Source organism: Oncorhynchus nerka, linkage group LG27 (genome assembly GCF_034236695.1).
Source record: "Oncorhynchus nerka isolate Pitt River linkage group LG27, Oner_Uvic_2.0, whole genome shotgun sequence".
Classification (NCBI taxonomy): domain Eukaryota; kingdom Metazoa; phylum Chordata; class Actinopteri; order Salmoniformes; family Salmonidae; genus Oncorhynchus; species Oncorhynchus nerka.
Window position 1 is genome coordinate 98,187,439 of NC_088422.1, and position 21,794 is coordinate 98,209,232.

At 43.9% G+C, this 21,794-nt stretch overlaps 1 protein-coding gene across 2 annotated transcripts in view; it reads right to left on the reverse strand.

The window, feature by feature from the left end:
• Positions 1-559: 559 nt before the first annotated feature.
• Positions 560-21,794, reverse strand: part of LOC135565408 (fibronectin type III and SPRY domain-containing protein 2) — a 47,841-nt gene continuing 26,606 nt past the window's right edge. For both annotated transcript variants that reach the window (XM_065012417.1, XM_065012416.1), the window contains exons 12-15: positions 9,948-10,080; positions 6,587-6,763; positions 828-1,182; positions 560-709 (exon numbers count right to left, since the gene is read on the reverse strand). In XM_065012417.1, the coding sequence (XP_064868489.1) occupies positions 930-1,182; positions 6,587-6,763; positions 9,948-10,080 (563 nt within the window). In that variant the 3' untranslated portion in view covers positions 560-709; positions 828-929. The remainder of the gene's footprint in view (positions 710-827; positions 1,183-6,586; positions 6,764-9,947; positions 10,081-21,794) is intronic.

Here is a 21,794-nt window from a genome sequence, read left to right on the forward strand (position 1 = left end):
GTCCAGGGTTTCATCATGTTAGTCTGTAACAGTGTTGTGGTAGTCCAGTCCAGGGTTTCATCATGTTAGTCAACAGTGTTGGTTTCTGTAACAGTGTTGTGGTAGTCAGTGGGTTTCATCATGTTAGTCTGTAACAGTGTTGTGGTAGTCCAGTCCAGGGTTTCATCATGTTAACAGTGTTGTGGTAGTCCAGTCCAGGGTTTCATCATGTTAGTCTGTAACAGTGTTGTGGTAGTCCAGTCCAGGGTTTCATGTTAGTCTGTTAGTGTTGTAACAGTGTTGTGGTAGTCCAGTCCAGGGTTTCATCATGTTAGTCTGTAACAGTGTTGTGGTAGTCCAGTCCTGGTAGTCCAGTCCAGGGTTTCATCATGTTAGTCTGTAACAGTGTTGTGGTAGTCCAGTCCAGGGTTTCATCATGTTAGTCTGTAACAGTGTTGTGGTAGTCCAGTCCAGGGTTTCATCATGTTAGTCTGTAACAGTGTTGTGCTAGTCCAGTCCAGGGTTTCATCATGTTAGTCTGTAACAGTGTTGTGGTAGTCATTCAAACCCTGGTCTAAACCACTGATATACATGGTTTTTATTCAGATATGGTTGTTAACCCACTTACACAAAGGGGTCATAAACATGTTTTTGTAGTATAATTGTGCTCTACCATGCAGTGTTGTCCAGAGGGTTAGAATAACAGTCAAAGACGTTTCCATGGACACACCTGTACATCATGGTAGGTAAAGATGTTTCCATGGACAGTCAGGGTTTCATCATGTTAGTCTGTAACAGTCATGGGTTTCATCATGTTAAAGAGTCCAGGGTTTCATCATGTTACACACCTGTACATCATGGTAAGTAAAGACGTTTCCATGGACACACCTGTACATCATGGTAGGTAAAGATGTTTCCATGGACACACCTGTACATCATGGTAGGTCAACTCAGACCAAGTGGACGTACCCCGGTGCCTCTACCCCAGTGAGAACAGTGAGCGCACCGGGGTTGTCCAGAGCGAAGCAGGGATGAACGTAGCGTTGGAAGCTACAGTAGAAGGTGTAGAGGTGTTGTTCCAGCTCTACGTTGAAGAAGGACAGGATCCCTCTCTCATAGTTCAGACTGAGCCCTATCCTCACAGGGTTCACCGTTATCCGGATGTCTGGGCTCCAGCCGCTGTGGAGGAACTCATACTTGTGTCTGGATAGGGGAGGAAGGGGGAGACAGAATGGAGGGGAGGGGGGGACAGAATGGAGGGGAGGAAGGGGGAGACAGAATGGAGGAGAGGAAGGTGGAGACAGAATGGAGGAGAGGAAGGGGGAGACAGAATGGAGGGGAGGAAGGGGGAGACAGAATGGAGGGGAGGAAGGGGAGACAGAATGGAGGAGAGGAAGAATGGGGTGGAGGAAATGGGGAGACAGAATGGAGGGAGGAAGGTGGAGACAGAATGGAGGGGGAGGGGAGACAGAATGGGGGGAGGAGGGGGAGACAGAATGGAGGAGAGGAAGGGGAAGACAGAATGGAGGAGAGGAAGGAAGAAGGGGAGACAGAATGGAGGGGAGGAGGGGGAAGACAGAATGGAGGGGAGGAAGGGGAAGACAGAATGGAGGGGAGGAAGGGGAAGACAGAATGGAGGGGAGGAAGTGGGGACACAATGGAGGAGAGGGGGAGACAGAATGGAGGGGAGGAATGGGGGAGACAGAATGGAGGAGAGGAAGGGGAGACAGAATGGAGGGGAGGAGGGGGAGACAGAATGGGGGAGATAATGGAGGAGGGGGAAGACAGAATGGAGGGGAGGAGGGGGAAGACAGAATGGAGGGGAGACACAATGGAGGGGGAAGACAGAATGGAGGGGAGGAAGGGGAAGACAGAATGGAGGGGAGGAAGGGGAAGACAGAATGGAGGGGAGGAAGGGGAAGACACAATGGAGGAGAGGGGAGACAGAATGGAGGGGAGGAGGCAGAATGGAGGGGGGAGAGAATGAAGGGGGAGACAGAATGGAAGGGAGGGGGGAGACAGAATGGGGGAGGAGGGGAGACAGAATGGAGACAGAATGGGGGAGATAATGGAGGGGAGGAAGGGGAGACAGAATGGAGGGGAGGAAGGGGGGAGACAGAATGGAGGGGAGGAAGGGGGAGACATAATGGAAGTAATGTCATTTAGAAAATGATGGTTCTATGTGACTTGTTACACATCATACTTCTATATACACACTGGCCAGTTTATTAGGTACACCACCACGTTCACGAAAATGGTTCTCTCCTACAGACAGTGAGTCACGTGGCCGTGGCTTGCTATATAAATCAGGCAGACGCATTGTTACTGTTCGATTCAACGTTAGAATGGGCAAAACGAGTGACCTATGCGACTGAACGTGGTGTGATCGTTGGTTCCCATGCACGGCCGATCCAGTACCTCAGAAACAGCCTCCTGGGCTGCGGCCATCCTGTGAGCGAAAACAACCAGTTGATGAGAGAGGTCGAAGGAGAATGGCAAGTATGGTGCAAGCTAACAGGCGGGCCACAAACGGACAAAGAACGGCGCAGTACAACCGTGGTGTGCAGAACGGCATCTTGGAACACATAACTCGTTGGTCCTTGTCATGGACGGGCTCCTATCAGCTAAACCCCAGAAGCAGCAGCTCCAGTGGACACAGGACAGTTGAAGAGTGGACAAACATTGCCTGGTCCAACGAATCCCGGTTCCTGTTGTGTCATGCTGATGGCAGAGTCAGGATCTGGCCTAAGCAGCAGGCTGGTGGTGTACTGGTGTGGGGAACACATTAGGTACCAATTGAGCAACGATTGAATGCCACACCCCGAATAATTCAGACTGTTCTGGAGGCAAAGGGTACGACCTGGTACTAGATGGGTGGTATCTAATAAACTGGCCACTGAGTGTACATGATATAGAAGAAGAAGGTGACAGGAAGTCGTACTTGCGTCTGGATGGAGATGGAATGGAAGAGAGGGGAGGAAGGGGGGAGACTGATGTCATTAAGACCATACAATGTTATGTGACTTACACTTAACTCATTCATAACATGTAGCCTACAGACATGGTATGTGTGTGTTGTGATAATATAACATAAGTAACGATACAATCATTTTCAGCAGGCGCTTTAAAGCGACATACAGTTGATGGTTTTCCCGGATAAAACATCATTACCAACTGAGAATCTCCCTTGAACATAACCTTTTAGTCCAGGCCTAGTCTTCATCTCTGTCAGGGAAACGAACCCTTAGGCTTCCTGGTCCCAGATCAACGCTATGAAACCCGGACCAATAATGTCACAGTAAATTACTACATGAGACCCTTGATGCAGGAATCAAATGGTGTTGTACCTGTATCTTAAACTAACAGTACCATGGGGAGACAGTATGTACACCCTCAACCCAACACGGTATCTTAAACTAACAGTACCATGGGGAGACAGTATGTACATCCTCAACCCAACACGGTATCTTAAACTAACAGTACCATGGGGAGACAGTATGTACACCCTCAACCCAACACGGTATCTTAATCTAACAGTACCATGGGGAGACAGTACATCCTCAACCCAACACGGTATCTTAAACTAACAGTACCATGGGGAGACAGTATGTACATCCTCAACCCAACACGGTATCTTAAACTAACAGTACCATGGGGAGACAGTATGTACACCCTCAACTCAACACTAACAGTACCACGGGGAGACAGTACATCCTCAACCCAACACGGTATCTTAAACTAACAGTACCACGGGGAGACAGTACATCCTTAACCCAACACGGTATCTTAAACTAACAGTAGCATGGGGAGACAGTATGTACACCCTCAACTCAACACTAACAGTACCATGGGGAGACAGTACATCCTCAACCCAACACGGTATCTTAAACTAACAGTACCACGGGGAGACAGTACATCCTCAACCCAACACGGTATCTTAAACTAACAGTACAATGGGGAGACAGTACATCCTCAACCCAACACGGTATCTTAATCTAACAGTACCATGGGGAGACAGTATGTACACCCTCAACCCAACACTGTCACTGGGCCAAATAAAACCCTTTTACTGCCAAAGAGAGGATTAGCAGGGGATATGAGAAGTGTGTATTGTTGTATTGTATTGGTTCTGCGTAGGCAGTAGGTGCTCTCTCTCTCTCTCTCTCTCTCACACACACTTTGAGGTGGTGGTGTTTCATGTTGAGATGTCTCAGTGAATGATCTCCTAGTAAAGAGAGTTCCACAGTCCTGTTTAGTGCCAGGAATAGTAGAGTTGCTATGGCAACAGCAGCTATAAGGTATCTGTATTCTATGGGCTTTTTCTCAGGAATAAAAAAACAACTTGACTTGTCACTTCTGCCTCAGAAAAGGTTTAGGAGGCGAAATGTGAGAAGAAGCGAGCCAAGCGCTTCAGGAAGAGGAGAGATATTTTAACGACCAAAAATCTCCTTGGCTGGCCTACTTTTCAGACCGTGTGTGGTAATGGTGGACCCTGTGGGAAGACAAGCATACATTTCCCTCTGGGAAGCCATGCAGTGGTAGTGGTGAGTCAGCTGAATTTAAAACACCGCAAGGAGTCAGCCCTCTAGAACAGTGTTTTACCAACTCCCAGTCTGTCCAGTAGTCAGCCCTCTAGAACAGTGTTTACCAACTCCCAATCTGTCCAGTAGTCAGCCCTCTAGAACAGTGTTTACCAACTCCCAGTCTGTCCAGTAGTCAGCCCTCTAGAACAGTGTTTACCAACTCCCAGTCTGTCCAGTAGTCAGCCCTCTAGAACAGTGTTTACCAACTCCCAGTCTGTCCAGTAGTCAGCCCTCTAGAACAGTGTTTACCAACTCCCAGTCTGTCCAGTAGTCAGCCCTCTAGAACAGTGTTTACCAACTCCCAGTCTGTCCAGTAGTCAGCCCTCTAGAACAGTGTTTTACCAACTCCCAGTCTGTCCAGGAGTCAGCCCTCTAGAACAGTGTTTTACCAACTCCCAGTCTGTCCAGGAGTCAGCCCTCTAGAACAGTGTTTACCAACTCCCAGTCTGTCCAGTAGTCAGCCCTCTAGAACAGTGTTTACCAACTCCCAGTCTGTCCAGTAGTCAGCCCTCTAGAACAGTGTTTACCAACTCCCAGTCTGTCCAGTAGTCAGCCCTCTAGAACAGTGTTTACCAACTCCCAGTCTGTCCAGTAGTCAGCCCTCTAGAACAGTGTTTACCAACTCCCAGTCTGTCCAGGAGTCAGCTGAAAGGCCCTGTTTGAGGACTCAAAATGTTCCCTTTTTCTTGTTGTGATTGTAGTGTGTTGGGGGCCTCAGTCTGTGCAGACTTGTGTTTCAAACCAGAACTCACACGCCGGATTCAACTATCAACTTCTCCTCTGGGTCATTCAGATGGGATTGTGTGGGGCTAAAACAAACCATCGTAAAACTGACTATCCTACCGATCCTCGACTTCGGCGATGTAATTTACAAAATAGCCTCCAATACTCTACTCAGCAAATTGGATGCAGTCTATCACAGTGCCATCCATTTTGTCACCAAAGCCCCATATACTACCCACCACTGCAACCTGTATGCTCTCGTTGGCTGGCCTTCGCTTCATATTCGTCGCCAAACCCACTAGCTCCAGGTCATCTATAAGTCTTTGCTAGGTAAAGCCCTGCCTTATTTCAGCTCACTGATCTCCATAGCAGCACCCACCCATAGCACGCGCTCCAGCAGGTATATTTCACTGGTCATCCCCAAAGCCAATTTCTCTTTGGCCGCCTTTCCTTCCAGTTCTCTGCTGCCAATGACTGGAACGAATTTAAAAAATCACTAAAGCTGGAGACTCATATCTCCCTCTCTAACTTTAAGCACCAGCTGTCAGAGCAGCTTACAGATCATTGCACCTGTACATAGCCTATCTGTAAATAGCCCACCCAACAACCTCATCCCCATATTATTTTTTTGGGGGGGGGTCCTTTGCACCCCAGTATCTCTACACATTCTGCACATCTATCACTCCAGTGTTTAATTGCTAAATTGTAATTACTTCGCCACTACGGCCTATTGTATTGCCTTACCTCCCTACTCTTACCTCATTTGCACACACTGTATATAGACTTTTCTATTGTGTTATTGACTGTAAGTTTGTTTATTCCATGTGTAACTCTGTGTTGTTGTTTATTCCATGTGTAACTCTGCGTTGTTGTTTATTCCATGTGTAACTCTGTGTTGTTGTTTGTGTTGCACTGCTTTGCTTTATCTTGGCCAGGTCGCAGTTGTGAATGAGAACGTGTTCTCAACTGGCCTACCTGGTTAAATAAAGGTGAAATAAATTAATACAAATTACAACAGGTTGAGAATCGCTTGTGTAACCTATCAAAGCAGTCCGTTACCGGGAGGGAGGACAGGTTGGTTCCTTCCCGGTAACAGTTAGTGATAGCTAGGTTAGAGGGATAGGTTAGCGTTAGGGATTCTCACCTGGACGGGTTGGCTCCTCCCAGGTAATGGTTAGGGGTTAAAGGTTAGGGTTTCTCACCTGGATGTGGTGAGGACATGTCTCATGCACCAGAATGTGTTGGCTCCTCCCAGGTAAGAGTTAGTGATAGGTTAGGGGTTAAAGGTTAGGGTTTCTCACCTGGATGGGGTGAGGACATGTCTCATGCACCAGGATGTATTTGTTCCTCCCAGGTAGGAGTTTCTCTGAGTATCTTCATAGGCCACTCCAATCCTGTACTCTGTGTCCTCGTCCAGTTCCACCTCCCAGTAATGTCTGCCTCTCACAGGGATCAGGTCCCCTAACACAGCTACACACCTGGACCAAACACACACGCATACAATATACACTATCAGAGGGAGGAGACACAGCTACACACCTGGACCAAACACACACGCATACAATATACACTATCAGAGGGAGGAGACACAGCTACACACCTGGACCAAACACACACGCATACAATATACACTATCAGAGGGAGGAGACACAGCTACACACCTGGACCAAACACACACGCATACAATATACACTATCAGAGGGAGGAGAGACACCTGGACCAAACACACACGCATACAATATACACTATCAGAGGGAGGAGAGACACCTGGACCAAACACACACACATACAATATACACTATCAGAGGGAGGAGACACAGCTACACACCTGGACCAAACACACACGCATACAATACACACTATCAGAGGGAGGAGACACAGCTACACACCTGGACCAAACACACAGGCATACAATATACACTATCAGAGGGAGGAGACACACCTGGACCAAACACACACGCATACAATATACACTATCAGAGGGAGGAGACACAGCTACACACCTGGACCAAACACACACGCATACAATATACACTATCAGAGGGAGGAGACACACCTGGACCAAACACACACGCATACAATATACACTATCAGAGGGAGGAGACACACCTGGACCAAACACACACGCATACAATATACACTATCAGAGGGAGGAGACACCTACACACCTGGACCAAACACACACGCATACAATATACACTATCAGAGGGAGGAGACACAGCTACACACCTGGACCAAACACACACGCATACAATATACACTATCAGAGGGAGGAGACACACCTGGACCAAACACACAGGCATACAATATACACTATCAGAGGGAGGAGACACAGCTACACACCTGGACCAAACACACAGGCATACAATATACACTATCAGAGGGAGGAGACACACCTGGACCAAACACACACGCATACAATACACACTATCAGAGGGAGGAGACACACCTGGACCAAACACACACGCATACAATATACACTATCAGAGGGAGGAGACACACCTGGACCAAACACACACGCATACAATATACACTATCAGAGGGAGGAGAGACACCTGGACCAAACACACACGCATACAATATACACTATCAGAGGGAGGAGACACACCTGGACCAAACACACACGCATACAATATACACTATCAGAGGGAGGAGACACAGCTACACACCTGGACCAAACACACACGCATACAATACACACTATCAGAGGGAGGAGACACAGCTACACACCTGGACCAAACACACAGGCATACAATATACACTATCAGAGGGAGGAGACACACCTGGACCAAACACACACGCATACAATACACACTATCAGAGGGAGGAGACACACCTGGACCAAACACACAGGCATACAATATACACTATCAGAGGGAGGAGACACAGCTACACACCTGGACCAAACACACACGCATACAATATACACTATCAGAGGGAGGAGACACAGCTACACACCTGGACCAAACACACACGCATACAATATACACTATCAGAGGGAGGAGACACACCTGGACCAAACACACAGGCATACAATATACACTATCAGAGGGAGGAGACACAGCTACACACCTGGACCAAACACACACACATACAATATACACTATCAGAGGGAGGAGACACAGCTACACACCTGGACCAAACACACACGCATACAATATACACTATCAGAGGGAGGAGACACACCTGGACCAAACACACACGCATACAATACACACTATCAGAGGGAGGAGACACACCTGGACCAAACACACACGCATACAATATACACTATCAGAGGGAGGAGACACACCTGGACCAAACACACACGCATACAATACACACTATCAGAGGGAGGAGACACACCTGGACCAAACACACACGCATACAATATACACTATCAGAGGGAGGAGACACACCTGGACCAAACACACACGCATACAATATACACTATCAGAGGGAGGAGACACAGCTACACACCTGGACCAAACACACACGCATACAATATACACTATCAGAGGGAGGAGACACACCTGGACCAAACACACAGGCATACAATATACACTATCAGAGGGAGGAGACACAGCTACACACCTGGACCAAACACACAGGCATACAATATACACTATCAGAGGGAGGAGACACACCTGGACCAAACACACACGCATACAATATATACTATCAGAGGGAGGAGAGACACCTGGACCAAACACACACGCATACAATATACACTATCAGAGGGAGGAGACACAGCTACACACCTGGACCAAACACACAGGCATACAATACACACTATCAGAGGGAGGAGACACACCTGGACCAAACACACACGCATACAATATACACTATCAGAGGGAGGAGAGACACCTGGACCAAACACACACGCATACAATATACACTATCAGAGGGAGGAGACACACCTGGACCAAACACACACGCATACAATATACACTATCAGAGGGAGGAGACACACCTGGACCAAACACACACACATACAATATACACTATCAGAGGGAGGAGACACACCTGGACCAAACACACAGGCATACAATATACACTATCAGAGGGAGGAGACACAGCTACACACCTGGACCAAACACACACACATACAATATACACTATCAGAGGGAGGAGACACAGCTACACACCTGGACCAAACACACAGGCATACAATACACACTATCAGAGGGAGGAGACACCTACACACACCTACATCTGGACCAAACACACATGCATACAATATACACTATCAGAGGGAGGAGACCCAGCTACACACAACACAAATCTACACACACCTACACAGTACACACTCCTACACACAACACAAATCTACACACACACAGTACACACACCACACTATCACGGGATGAGTACACTTACATTTTCAGATGTTTCATTTTGAAAGCTACAGTAAATCTCCATGTCATTAACAGATCTCTATTAGTGTTCAGCAGGTGTAAACCTGGTTGGTTTGTCTACCTGGCGAAGGTGTAAACCTGGTTGGTTTGTCTACCTGGCGAAGGTGTAAACCTGGTTGGTTTGTCTACCTGGCGAAGGTGTAAACCTGGTTGGTTTGTCTACCTGGCGAAGGTGTAAACCTGGTTGGTTTGTCTACCTGGCGAAGGTGTAAACCTGGTTGGTTTGTCTACCTGGCGAAGGTGTAAACCTGGTTGGTTTGTCTACCTGGCGAAGGTGTTGTCGTCGAAGGTCATGGCGGAGAGCGGGAGCTCCTCGTCTCCGTAGAACATGGAGAAGCCGTCCTCCGAGATGGACAGACAGGGGTGGGCTGTGTCCTGCAGCAGGTGGAATATGGTTCCTACACACACACACACACACACACACACACACACACACACACACACACACACACACGACAACTATAAAACACACAGTAACAACCTCACTGTCTGGTCTTGACAACTATAAAACACACACAGTAACAACCTCACTGTCTGGTCTTGACAACTATAAAACACACAGTAACAACCTCACTGTCTGGTCTTGACAACTATAAAACACACACAGTAACAACCTCACTGTCTGGTCTTGACAACTATAAAACACACAGTAACAACCTCACTGTTTGGCCTTGACAACTATAAAACACACAGTAACAACCACACTGTCTGGCCTTGACAACTATAAAACACACAGTAACAACCTCACTGTCTGGCCTTGACAACTATAAAACACACAGTAACAACCTCACTGTCTGGCCTTGACAACTATAAAACACACAGTAACAACCTCACTGTCTGGCCTTGACAACTATAAAACACACACAGTAACAACCTCACTGTCTGGTAAACTATAAAACACACAGTAACAACCTCACTGTCTGGTCTTGACAACTATAAAACACACAGTAACAACCTCACTGTCTGGCCTTGACAACTATAAAACACACAGTAACCTCACTGTCTGGTCTTGACAACTATAAAACACACAGTAACAACCTCACTGTCTGGTCTTGACAACTATAAAACACACAGTAACAACCTCACTGTCTGGCCTTGACAACTATAAAACACACAGTAACAACCTCACTGTCTGGCCTTGACAACTATAAAACACACAGTAACAACCTCACTGTCTGGCCTTGACAACTATAAAACACACAGTAACAACCTCACTGTCTGGCCTTGACAACTATAAAACACACAGTAACAACCTCACTGTCTGGCCTTGACAACTATAAAACACACAGTAACAACCTCACTGTCTGGCCTTGACAACTATAAAACACACAGTAACAACCACACAGTAACAACCTCACTGTCTGGCCTTGACAACTATAAAACACAACAGTAACAACCTCACTGTCTGGTCTTGACAACTATAAAACACAACAACCTCACTGTCTGGCCTTGAAACAAAAACACACAGTAACAACCTCACTGTCTGGCCTTGACAACTATAAAACACACAGTAACAACCTCACTGACAACTATAAAACACACAGTAACAACCTCACTGTCTGGTCTTGACAACTATAAAACACACAGTAACAACCTCACTGTCTGGTCTTGACAACTATAAAACACACACAGTAACAACCTCACTGTCTGGTCTTGACAACTATAAAACACACAGTAACAACCTCACTGTCTGGTCTTGACAACTATAAAACACACAGTAACAACCTCACTGTCTGGCCTTGACAACTATAAAACACACAGTAACAACCTCACTGTCTGGCCTTGACAACTATAAAACACACAGTAACAACCTCACTGTCTGGTCTTGAAACTATAAAACACACAGTAACAACCTCACTGTCTGGCCTTGACAACTATAAAACACACAGTAACAACCTCACTGTCTGAACAACTATAAAACACACAGTAACAACCTCACTGTCTGGTCTTGACAACTATAAAACACACAGTAACAACCTCACTGTCTGGTCTTGACAACTATAAAACACACAGTAACAACCTCACTGTCTGGCCTTGAACAACTATAAAACTACACACAGTAACAGTAACAAACAACTCACTGTCTGGCCTTGACAACTATAAAACACACTATAAAACACACAGTAACAACCTCACTGTCTGGCCTTGACAACTATAAAACACACAGTAACAACCTCACTGTCTGGCCTTGACAACTATAAAACACACAGTAACAACCTCACTGTCTGGCCTTGACAACTATAAAACACAAAACACAGTAACAACCTCACTGTCTGGCCTTGACAACTATAAAACACACAGTAACAACCTCACTGTCTGGCCTTGACAACTATAAAACACACAGTAACAACCACACAGTAACAACCTCACTGTCTGGTCTTGACAACTATAAAACACACAGTAACAACCTCACTGTCTGGCCTTGACAACTATAAAACACACAGTAACAACCTCACTGTCTGGTCTTGACAACTATAAAACACACAGTAACAACCTCACTGTCTGGTCTTGACAACTATAAACTAACAACCTCACTGTCTGGCCTTGACAACTATAAAACACACAGTAACAACCTCACTGTCTGGCCTTGACAACTATAAAACACACAGTAACAACCTCACTGTCTGGCCTTGACAACTATAAAACACACAGTAACAACCTCACTGTCTGGCCTTGACAACTATAAAACACACAGTAACAACCTCACTGTCTGGTCTTGACAACTATAAAACACACAGTAACAACCTCACTGTCTGGCCTTGACAACTATAAAACACACAGTAACAACCTCACTGTCTGGTCTTGACAACTATAAAACACACAGTAACAACCTCACTGTCTGGTCTTGACAACTATAAAACACACAGTAACAACCTCACTGTCTGGTCTTGACAACTATAAAACACACAGTAACAACCTCACTGTCTGGTCTTGAAAACACACAGTAACAACCTCACTGTCTGGCCTTGACAACTATAAAACACACAGTAACAACCTCACTGTCTGGCCTTGACAACTATAAAACACACAGTAACAACCTCACTGTCTGGCCTTGACAACTAACAACCTAAAAACACACACAGTAACAACCTCACTGTCTGGCCTTGACAACTATAAAACACACAGTAACAACCTCACTGTCTGGCCTTGACAACTATAAAACACACAGTAACAACCTCACTGTCTGGCCTTGACAACTATAAAACACACAGTAACAACCTCACTGTCTGGTCTTGACAACTATAAAACACACAGTAACAACCTCACTGTCTGAACAACTATAAAACACACAGTAACAACTATAAAACACACACAGTAACAACCTCACTGTCTGGTCTTGACAACTATAAAACACACAGTAACAACCTCACTGTCTGGCCTTGACAACTATAAAACACACAGTAACAACCTCACTGTCTGGCCTTGACAACTATAAAACACACAGTAACAACCTCACTGTCTGGCCTTGACAACTATAAAACACACAGTAACAACCTCACTGTCTGGCCTTGACAACTATAAAACACACAGTAACAACCTCACTGTCTGGTCTTGACAACTATAAAACACACAGTAACAACCTCACTGTCTGGTCTTGACAACTATAAAACACACAGTAACAACCTCACTGTCTGAACAACTATAAAACACACAGTAACAACCTCACTGTCTGGTCTTGACAACTATAAAACACACAGTAACAACCTCACTGTCTGGTCTTGACAACTATAAAACACACAGTAACAACCTCACTGTCTGAACAACTATAAAACACACAGTAACAACCTCACTGTCTGGTCTTGACAACTATAAAACACACAGTAACAACCTCACTGTCTGGTCTTGACAACTATAAAACACACAGTAACAACCACACAGTAACAACCTCACTGTCTGGTCTTGACAACTATAAAACACACAGTAACAACCTCACTGTCTGGCCTTGACAACTATAAAACACACAGTAACAACCTCACTGTCTGGCCTTGACAACTATAAAACACACAGTAACAACCTCACTGTCTGGCCTTGACAACTATAAAACACACAGTAACAACCTCACTGTCTGGCCTTGACAACTATAAAACACACAGTAACAACCTCACTGTCTGGCCTTGACAACTATAAAACACACAGTAACAACCTCACTGTCTGGTCTTGACAACTATAAAACACACAGTAACAACCTCACTGTCTGGCCTTGACAACTATAAAACACAGTAACAGTAACAACCACACAGTCACTGTCTGGTCTTGACAACTATAAAACACACAGTAACAACCTCACTGTCTGGCCTTGACAACTATAAAACACACAGTAACAACCTCACTGTCTGGTCTTGACAACTATAAAACACACAGTAACAACCTCACTGTCTGGTCTTGACAACTATAAAACACACAGTAACAACCTCACTGTCTGGCCTTGACAACTATAAAACACACAGTAACAACCTCACTGTCTGGCCTTGACAACTATAAAACACACAGTAACAACCTCACTGTCTGGTCTTGACAACTATAAAACACACAGTAACAACCTCACTGTCTGGCCTTGACAACTATAAAACACACAGTAACAACCTCACTGTCTGGTCTTGACAACTATAAAACACACAGTAACAACCTCACTGTCTGGTCTTGACTTAAAAACTATAAAACACACAACAGTAACAACCTCACTGTCTGGTCTTGACAACTATAAAACACACAGTAACAACCTCACTGTCTGGTCTTGACAACTTGAAACAACTAACAACCTAAAACACACAGTAACAACCTCACTGTCTGGTCTTGACAACTTAAAACAACTATAAAACACACAGTAACAACCTCACTGTCTGGTCTTGACAACTATAAAACACACAGTAACAACCTCACTGTCTGGTCTTGACAACTATAAAACACACAGTAACAACCTCACTGTCTGGTCTTGACAACTATAAAACACACAGTAACAACCTCACTGTCTGGCCAACTTGACAACTATAAAACACACAGTAACAACCTCACTGTCTGGTCTTGACAACTATAAAACACACAGTAACAACCTCACTGTCTGGCCTTGACTTGAAACAACTATAAAACACACAGTAACAACCTCACTGTCTGGTCTTGACAACTATAAAACACACAGTAACAACCTCACTGTCTGGCAACTTAAAACACACAGTAACAACTATAAAACACACAGTAACAACCTCACTGTCTGGCCTTGACAACTATAAAACACACAGTAACAACCTCACTGTCTGGCCTTGACAACTATAAAACACACAGTAACAACCTCACTGTCTGGCCTTGACAACTATAAAACACACAGTAACAACCTCACTGTCTGGCAACTTGACAACTATAAAACACACAGTAACAACCTCACTGTCTGGCCTATGACAACTATAAAACAAAACACAGTAACAACCTCACTGTCTGGCCTTGACAACTATAAAACACACAGTAACAACCTCACTGTCTGGTCTTGACAACTATAAAACACACAGTAACAACCTCACTGTCTGGCCTTGACAACTATAAAACACACAGTAACAACCTCACTGTCTGGTCTTGACAACTATAAAACACACAGTAACAACCTCACTGTCTGGCCTTGACAACTATAAAACACACAGTAACAACCTCACTGTCTGGTCTTGACAACTATAAAACACACAGTAACAACCTCACTGTCTGGCCTTGACAACTATAAAACACACAGTAACAACCTCACTGTCTGGTCTTGACAACTATAAAACACACAGTAACAACCTCACTGTCTGGCCTTGACAACTATAAAAACACACAACCTCACTGTCTGGCCTTGACAACCTCACTGTCTGGCCTTGACAACTATAAAACACACAGTAACAACCTCACTGTCTGGCCTTGACAACTATAAAACACACAGTAACAACCTCACTGTCTGGCCTTGACAACTATAAAACACACAGTAACAACCTCACTGTCTGGCCTTGACAACTATAAAACACACAGTAACAACCTCACTGTCTGGTCTTGACAACTATAAAACACACAGTAACAACCTCACTGTCTGGTCTTGACAACTATAAAACACACAGTAACAACCTCACTGTCTGGTCTTGACAACTATAAAACACACAGTAACAACCTCACTGTCTGGCCTTGACAACTATAAAACACACAGTAACAACCTCACTGTCTGGTCTTGACAACTATAAAAACACACAGTAACAACCTCACTGTCTGGCCTCTATAAAACACACAGAACAACTATAAAAAACACACAGTAACAACCTCACTGTCTGGTCTTGACTACTAAAACACACAGTAAAACCTCACACACAGTAACAACCTCACTGTCTGGTCTATAAAACACACAGTAACAACTACTGTCTGGTAAAACACACAGTAACAACCTCACTGTCTGGCCTTGACAACTATAAAACACACAGTAACAACCTCACTGTCTGGTCTTGACAACTATAAAACACACAGTAACAACCTCACTGTCTGGCCTTGACAACTATAAAACACACAGTAACAACCTCACTGTTGGTCTTGACAACTATAAAACACACAGTAACAACCTCACTGTCTGGCCTTGACAACTATAAAACACACAGTAACAACCTCACTGTCTGGTCTTGACAACTATAAAACACACAGTAACAACCTCACTGTCTGGCCTTGACAACTATAAAACACACAGTAACAACCTCACTGTCTGGTCTTGACAACTATAAAACACACAGTAACAACCTCACTGTCTGGTCTTGACAACTATAAAACACACAGTAACAACCTCACTGTCTGGTCTTGACAACTATAAAACACACAGTAACAACCTCACTGTCTGGCCTTGACAACTATAAAACTAACAACCTCACTGTCTGGTCTTGACAACTATAAAACACACAGTAACAACCTCACTGTCTGGTCTTGACAACTATAAAACACACAGTAACAACCTCACTGTCTGGTCTTGACAACTATAAAACACACAGTAACAACCTCACTGTCTGGTCTTGACAACTATAAAACACACAGTAACAAAAACCTCACTGTCTGGTCTTGACAACTATAAAACACAACTATAAAACACACTATAAAACACACAGTAACAACCTCACTGTCTGGCCTTGACAACTATAAAACACACAGTAACAACCTCACTGTCTGGTCTTGACAACTATAAAACACACAGTAACAACCTCACTGTCTGGCCTTGACAACTATAAAACACACAGTAACAACCTCACTGTCTGGCCTTGACAACTATAAAACACACAGTAACAACCTCACTGTCTGGTCTTGACAACTATAAAACACACAGTAACAACCTCACTGTCTGGTCTTGACAACTATAAAACACACAGTAACAACCTCACTGTCTGGTCTTGACAACTATAAAACACACAGTAACAACCTCACTGTCTGAACAACTATAAAACACACAGTAACAACCTCACTGTCTGGTCTTGACAACTATAAAACACACAGTAACAACCTCACTGTCTGGTCTTGACAACTATAAAACACACAGTAACAACCTCACTGTCTGGTCTTGACAACTATAAAACACACAGTAACAACCTCACTGTCTGGCCTTGACAACTATAAAACACACAGTAACAACCTCACTTCTGACAACTCATAAAACACACAGTATAAAACACACAGTAACAACCTCACTGTCTGAACAACTATAAAACACACAGTAACAACCTCACTGTCTGGTCTTGACAACTATAAAACACACAGTAACAACCTCACTGTCTGGTCTTGACAACTATAAAACACACAGTAACAACCTCACTGTCTGGTCTTGACAACTATAAAACACACAGTAACAACCTCACTGTCTGGTCTTGACAACTATAAAACACACAGTAACAACCTAACAACTGTCTGGCCTTGACAACTATAAAACACACAGTAACAACCTCACTGTCTGGTCTTGACAACTATAAAACACACAGTAACAACCTCACTGTCTGGTCTTGACAACTATAAAACACACAGTAACAACCTCACTGTCTGGTCTTGACAACTATAAAACACACACAGTAACAACCTCACTGTCTGGTCTTGACAACTATAAAACACACAGTAACAACCTCACTGTCTGGCAACTTGACAAACTATAAAACACACAGTAACAACCTCACTGTCTGGTCTTGACAACTATAAAACACACAGTAACAACCTCACTGTCTGGCCTTGACAACTATAAAACACACAGTAACAACCTCACTGTCTGGTATAAAACACACAGTAACAACCTGACAACTATAAAACACACAGTAACAACCTCACTGTCTGAACAACTATAAAACACACAGTAACAACCTCACTGTCTGGTCTTGACAACTATAAAACACACAGTAACAACCTCACTGTCTGGTCTTGACAACTATAAAACACACAGTAACAACCTCACTGTCTGGTCTTGACAACTATAAAACACACAGTAACAACCTCACTGTCTGGTCTTGACAACTATAAAACACACAGTAACAACCTCACTGTCTGGCCTTGACAACTATAAAACACACAGTAACAACCTCACTGTCTGGCCTTGACAACTATAAAACACACAGTAACAACCTCACTGTCTGAACAACTATAAAACACACAGTAACAACCTCACTGTCTGGTCTTGACAACTATAAAACACACAGTAACAACCTCACTGTCTGAACAACTATAAAACACACAGTAACAACCTCACTGTCTGGTCTTGACAACTATAAAACACACAGTAACAACCTCACTGTCTGGTCTTGACAACTATAAAACACACAGTAACAACCTCACTGTCTGGTCTTGACAACTATAAAACACACAGTAACAACCTCACTGTCTGAACAACTATAAAACACACAGTAACAACCTCACTGTCTGGTCTTGACAACTATAAAACACACAGTAACAACCTCACTGTCTGGTCTTGACAACTATAAAACACACAGTAACAACCTCACTGTCTGGTCTTGACAACTATAAAACACACAGTAACAACCTCACTGTCTGGCCTGACAACTATAAAACACACACAACCTCACTGTAACAACCACACAGTCACTGTCTGGTCTTGACAACTATAAAACACACAGTAACAACCTCACTGTCTGGTCTTGACAACTATAAAACACACAGTAACAACCTCACTGTCTGGTCTTGACAACTATAAAACACACAGTAACAACCTCACTGTCTGGCCTTGACAACTATAAAACACACACAGTAACAACCTCACTGTCTGGTCTTGACAACTATAAAACACACACAGTAACAACCTCACTGTCTGGTCTTGACAACTATAAAACACACACAGTAACAACCTCACTGTCTGGTCTTGACAACTATAAAACACACACAGTAACAACCTCACTGTCTGGTCTTGACAACTATAAAACACACAGTAACAACCTCACTGTCTGGTCTTGACAACTATAAAACACACAGTAACAACCTCACTGTCTGGCCTTGACAACTATAAAGGTGCTATGAGACAGAATAATATTTGACAGTGAACAACATCAACTAAACATACTACAGTATCAGGACATGGTCTCTCCTCTCACCTGTAGTAGAGACAGTAAAACACTGAACTAAACATACTACAGTATCAGGACATGGTCTCTCCTCTCACCTGTAGTAGAGACAGTAAAACACTGAACTAAACATACTACAGTATCAGGACATGGTCTCTCCTCTCACCTGTACCTGTAGTAGAGACAGTAAAACACTGAACTAAACATACTACAGTATCAGGACATGGTCTCTCCTCTCACCTGTAGTAGAGACAGTAAAACACTGAACTAAACATACGACAGTATCAGGACATGGTCTCTCCTCTCACCTGTAGTAGAGACAGTAAGACACTGAACTAAACATACTACAGTATCAGGACATGGTCTCTCCTCTCACCTGTAGTAGAGACAGTAAGACACTGAACTAAACATACTACAGTATCAGGACATGGTCTCTCCTCTCACCTGTAGTAGAGACAGTAAAACACTGAACTAAACATACTACAGTATCAGGACATGGTCTCTCCTCTCACCTGTAGTAGAGACAGTAAAACACTGAACTAAACATACTACAGTATCAGGACATGGTCTCTCCTCTCACCTGTAGTAGAGACAGTAAAACACTGAACTAAACATACTACAGTATCAGGACATGGTCTCTCCTCTCACCTGTAGTAGAGACAGTAATGCACTGAACTAAACATACTACAGTATCAGGACATGGTCTCTCCTCTCACCTGTAGTAGAGACAGTAAAACACTGAACAACTAAACATACTACAGTATCAGGACATGGGGGTCTCTCCTCTCACCTGTAGTAGAGACAATAAAACACTGAACTAAACATACTACAGTATCAGGACATGGGGGTGTCCTCTCACCTGTAGTAGAGACAGTAAAACACTGAACTAAACATACTACAGTATCAGGACATGGTCTCTCCTCTCACCTGTAGTAGAGACAGTAAAACACTGAACTAAACATACTACAGTATCAGGACATGGTCTCTCCTCTCACCTGTAGTAGAGACAGTAAAACACTGAACTAAACATACTACAGTATCAGGACATGGTCTCTCCTCTCACCTGTAGTAGAGACAGTAAAACACTGAACTAAACATACTACAGTATCAGGACATGGTCTCTCCTCTCACCTGTAGTAGAGACAGTAAAACACTGAACTAAACATACTACAGTATCAGGACATGGTCTCTCCTCTCACCTGTAGTAGAGACAGTAAAACACTGAACTAAACATACTACAGTATCAGGACATGGTCTCTCCTCTCACCTGTAGTAGAGACAGTAATGCACTGAACTAAACATGGTCTCTCCTCTCACCTGTAGTAGAGACAGTAAAACACTGAACTAAACATACTACAGTATCAGGACATGGTCTCTCCTCTCACCTGTAGTAGAGACAGTAAGACACTGAACTAAACATACTACCGTATCAGGACATGGGGGTCTCTCCTCTCACCTGTAGTAGAGACAGTAAAACACTGAACTAAACATACTACAGTATCAGGACATGGTCTCTCCTCTCACCTGTAGTAGAGACAGTAAAACACTGAACTAAACATACTACAGTATCAGGACATGGTCTCTCCTCTCACCTGTAGTAGAGACAGTAAAACACTGAACTAAACATACTACAGTATCAGGACATGGTCTCTCCTCTCACCTGTAGTAGAGACAGTAAAACACTGAACTAAACATACTACAGTATCAGGACATGGTCTCTCCTCTCACCTGTAGTAGAGACAGTAAGACACTGAACTAAACATACTACAGTATCAGGACATGGTCTCTCCTCTCACCTGTAGTAGAGACAGTAAAACACTGAACTAAACATACTACAGTATCAGGACATGGTCTCTCCTCTCACCTGTAGTAGAGACAGTAAAACACTGAACTAAACATACTACAGTATCAGGACATGGGGGTCTCTCCTCTCACCTGTAGTAGAGACGGTAAGACACTGAACTAAACATACTACAGTATCAGGACATGGTCTCTCCTCTCACCTGTAGTAGAGACAGTAATGCACTGAACTAAACATACTACAGTATCAGGACATGGTCTCTCCTCTCACCTGTAGTAGAGACAGTAAAACACTGAACTAAACATACTACAGTATCAGGACATGGGGGTCTCCTCTCACCTGTAGTAGAGACAGTAAAACACTGAACTAAACATACTACAGTATCAGGACATGGTCTCTCCTCTCACCTGTAGTAGAGACAGTAAAACACTGAACTAAACATACTACAGTATCAGGACATGGTCTCTCCTCTCACCTGTAGTAGAGACAGTAAAACACTGAACTAAACATACTACAGTATCAGGACATGGTCTGTCCTCTCACCTGTAGTAGAGACAGTAAAACACTGAACTAAACATACTACAGTATCAGGACATGGTCTCTCCTCTCACCTGTAGTAGAGACAGTAAGACACTGAACTAAACATACTACAGTATCAGGACATGGTCTCTCCTCTCACCTGTAGTAGAGACAGTAAAACACTGAACTAAACATACTACAGTATCAGGACATGGTCTCTCCTCTCACCTGTAGTAGAGACAGTAAAACACTAAAC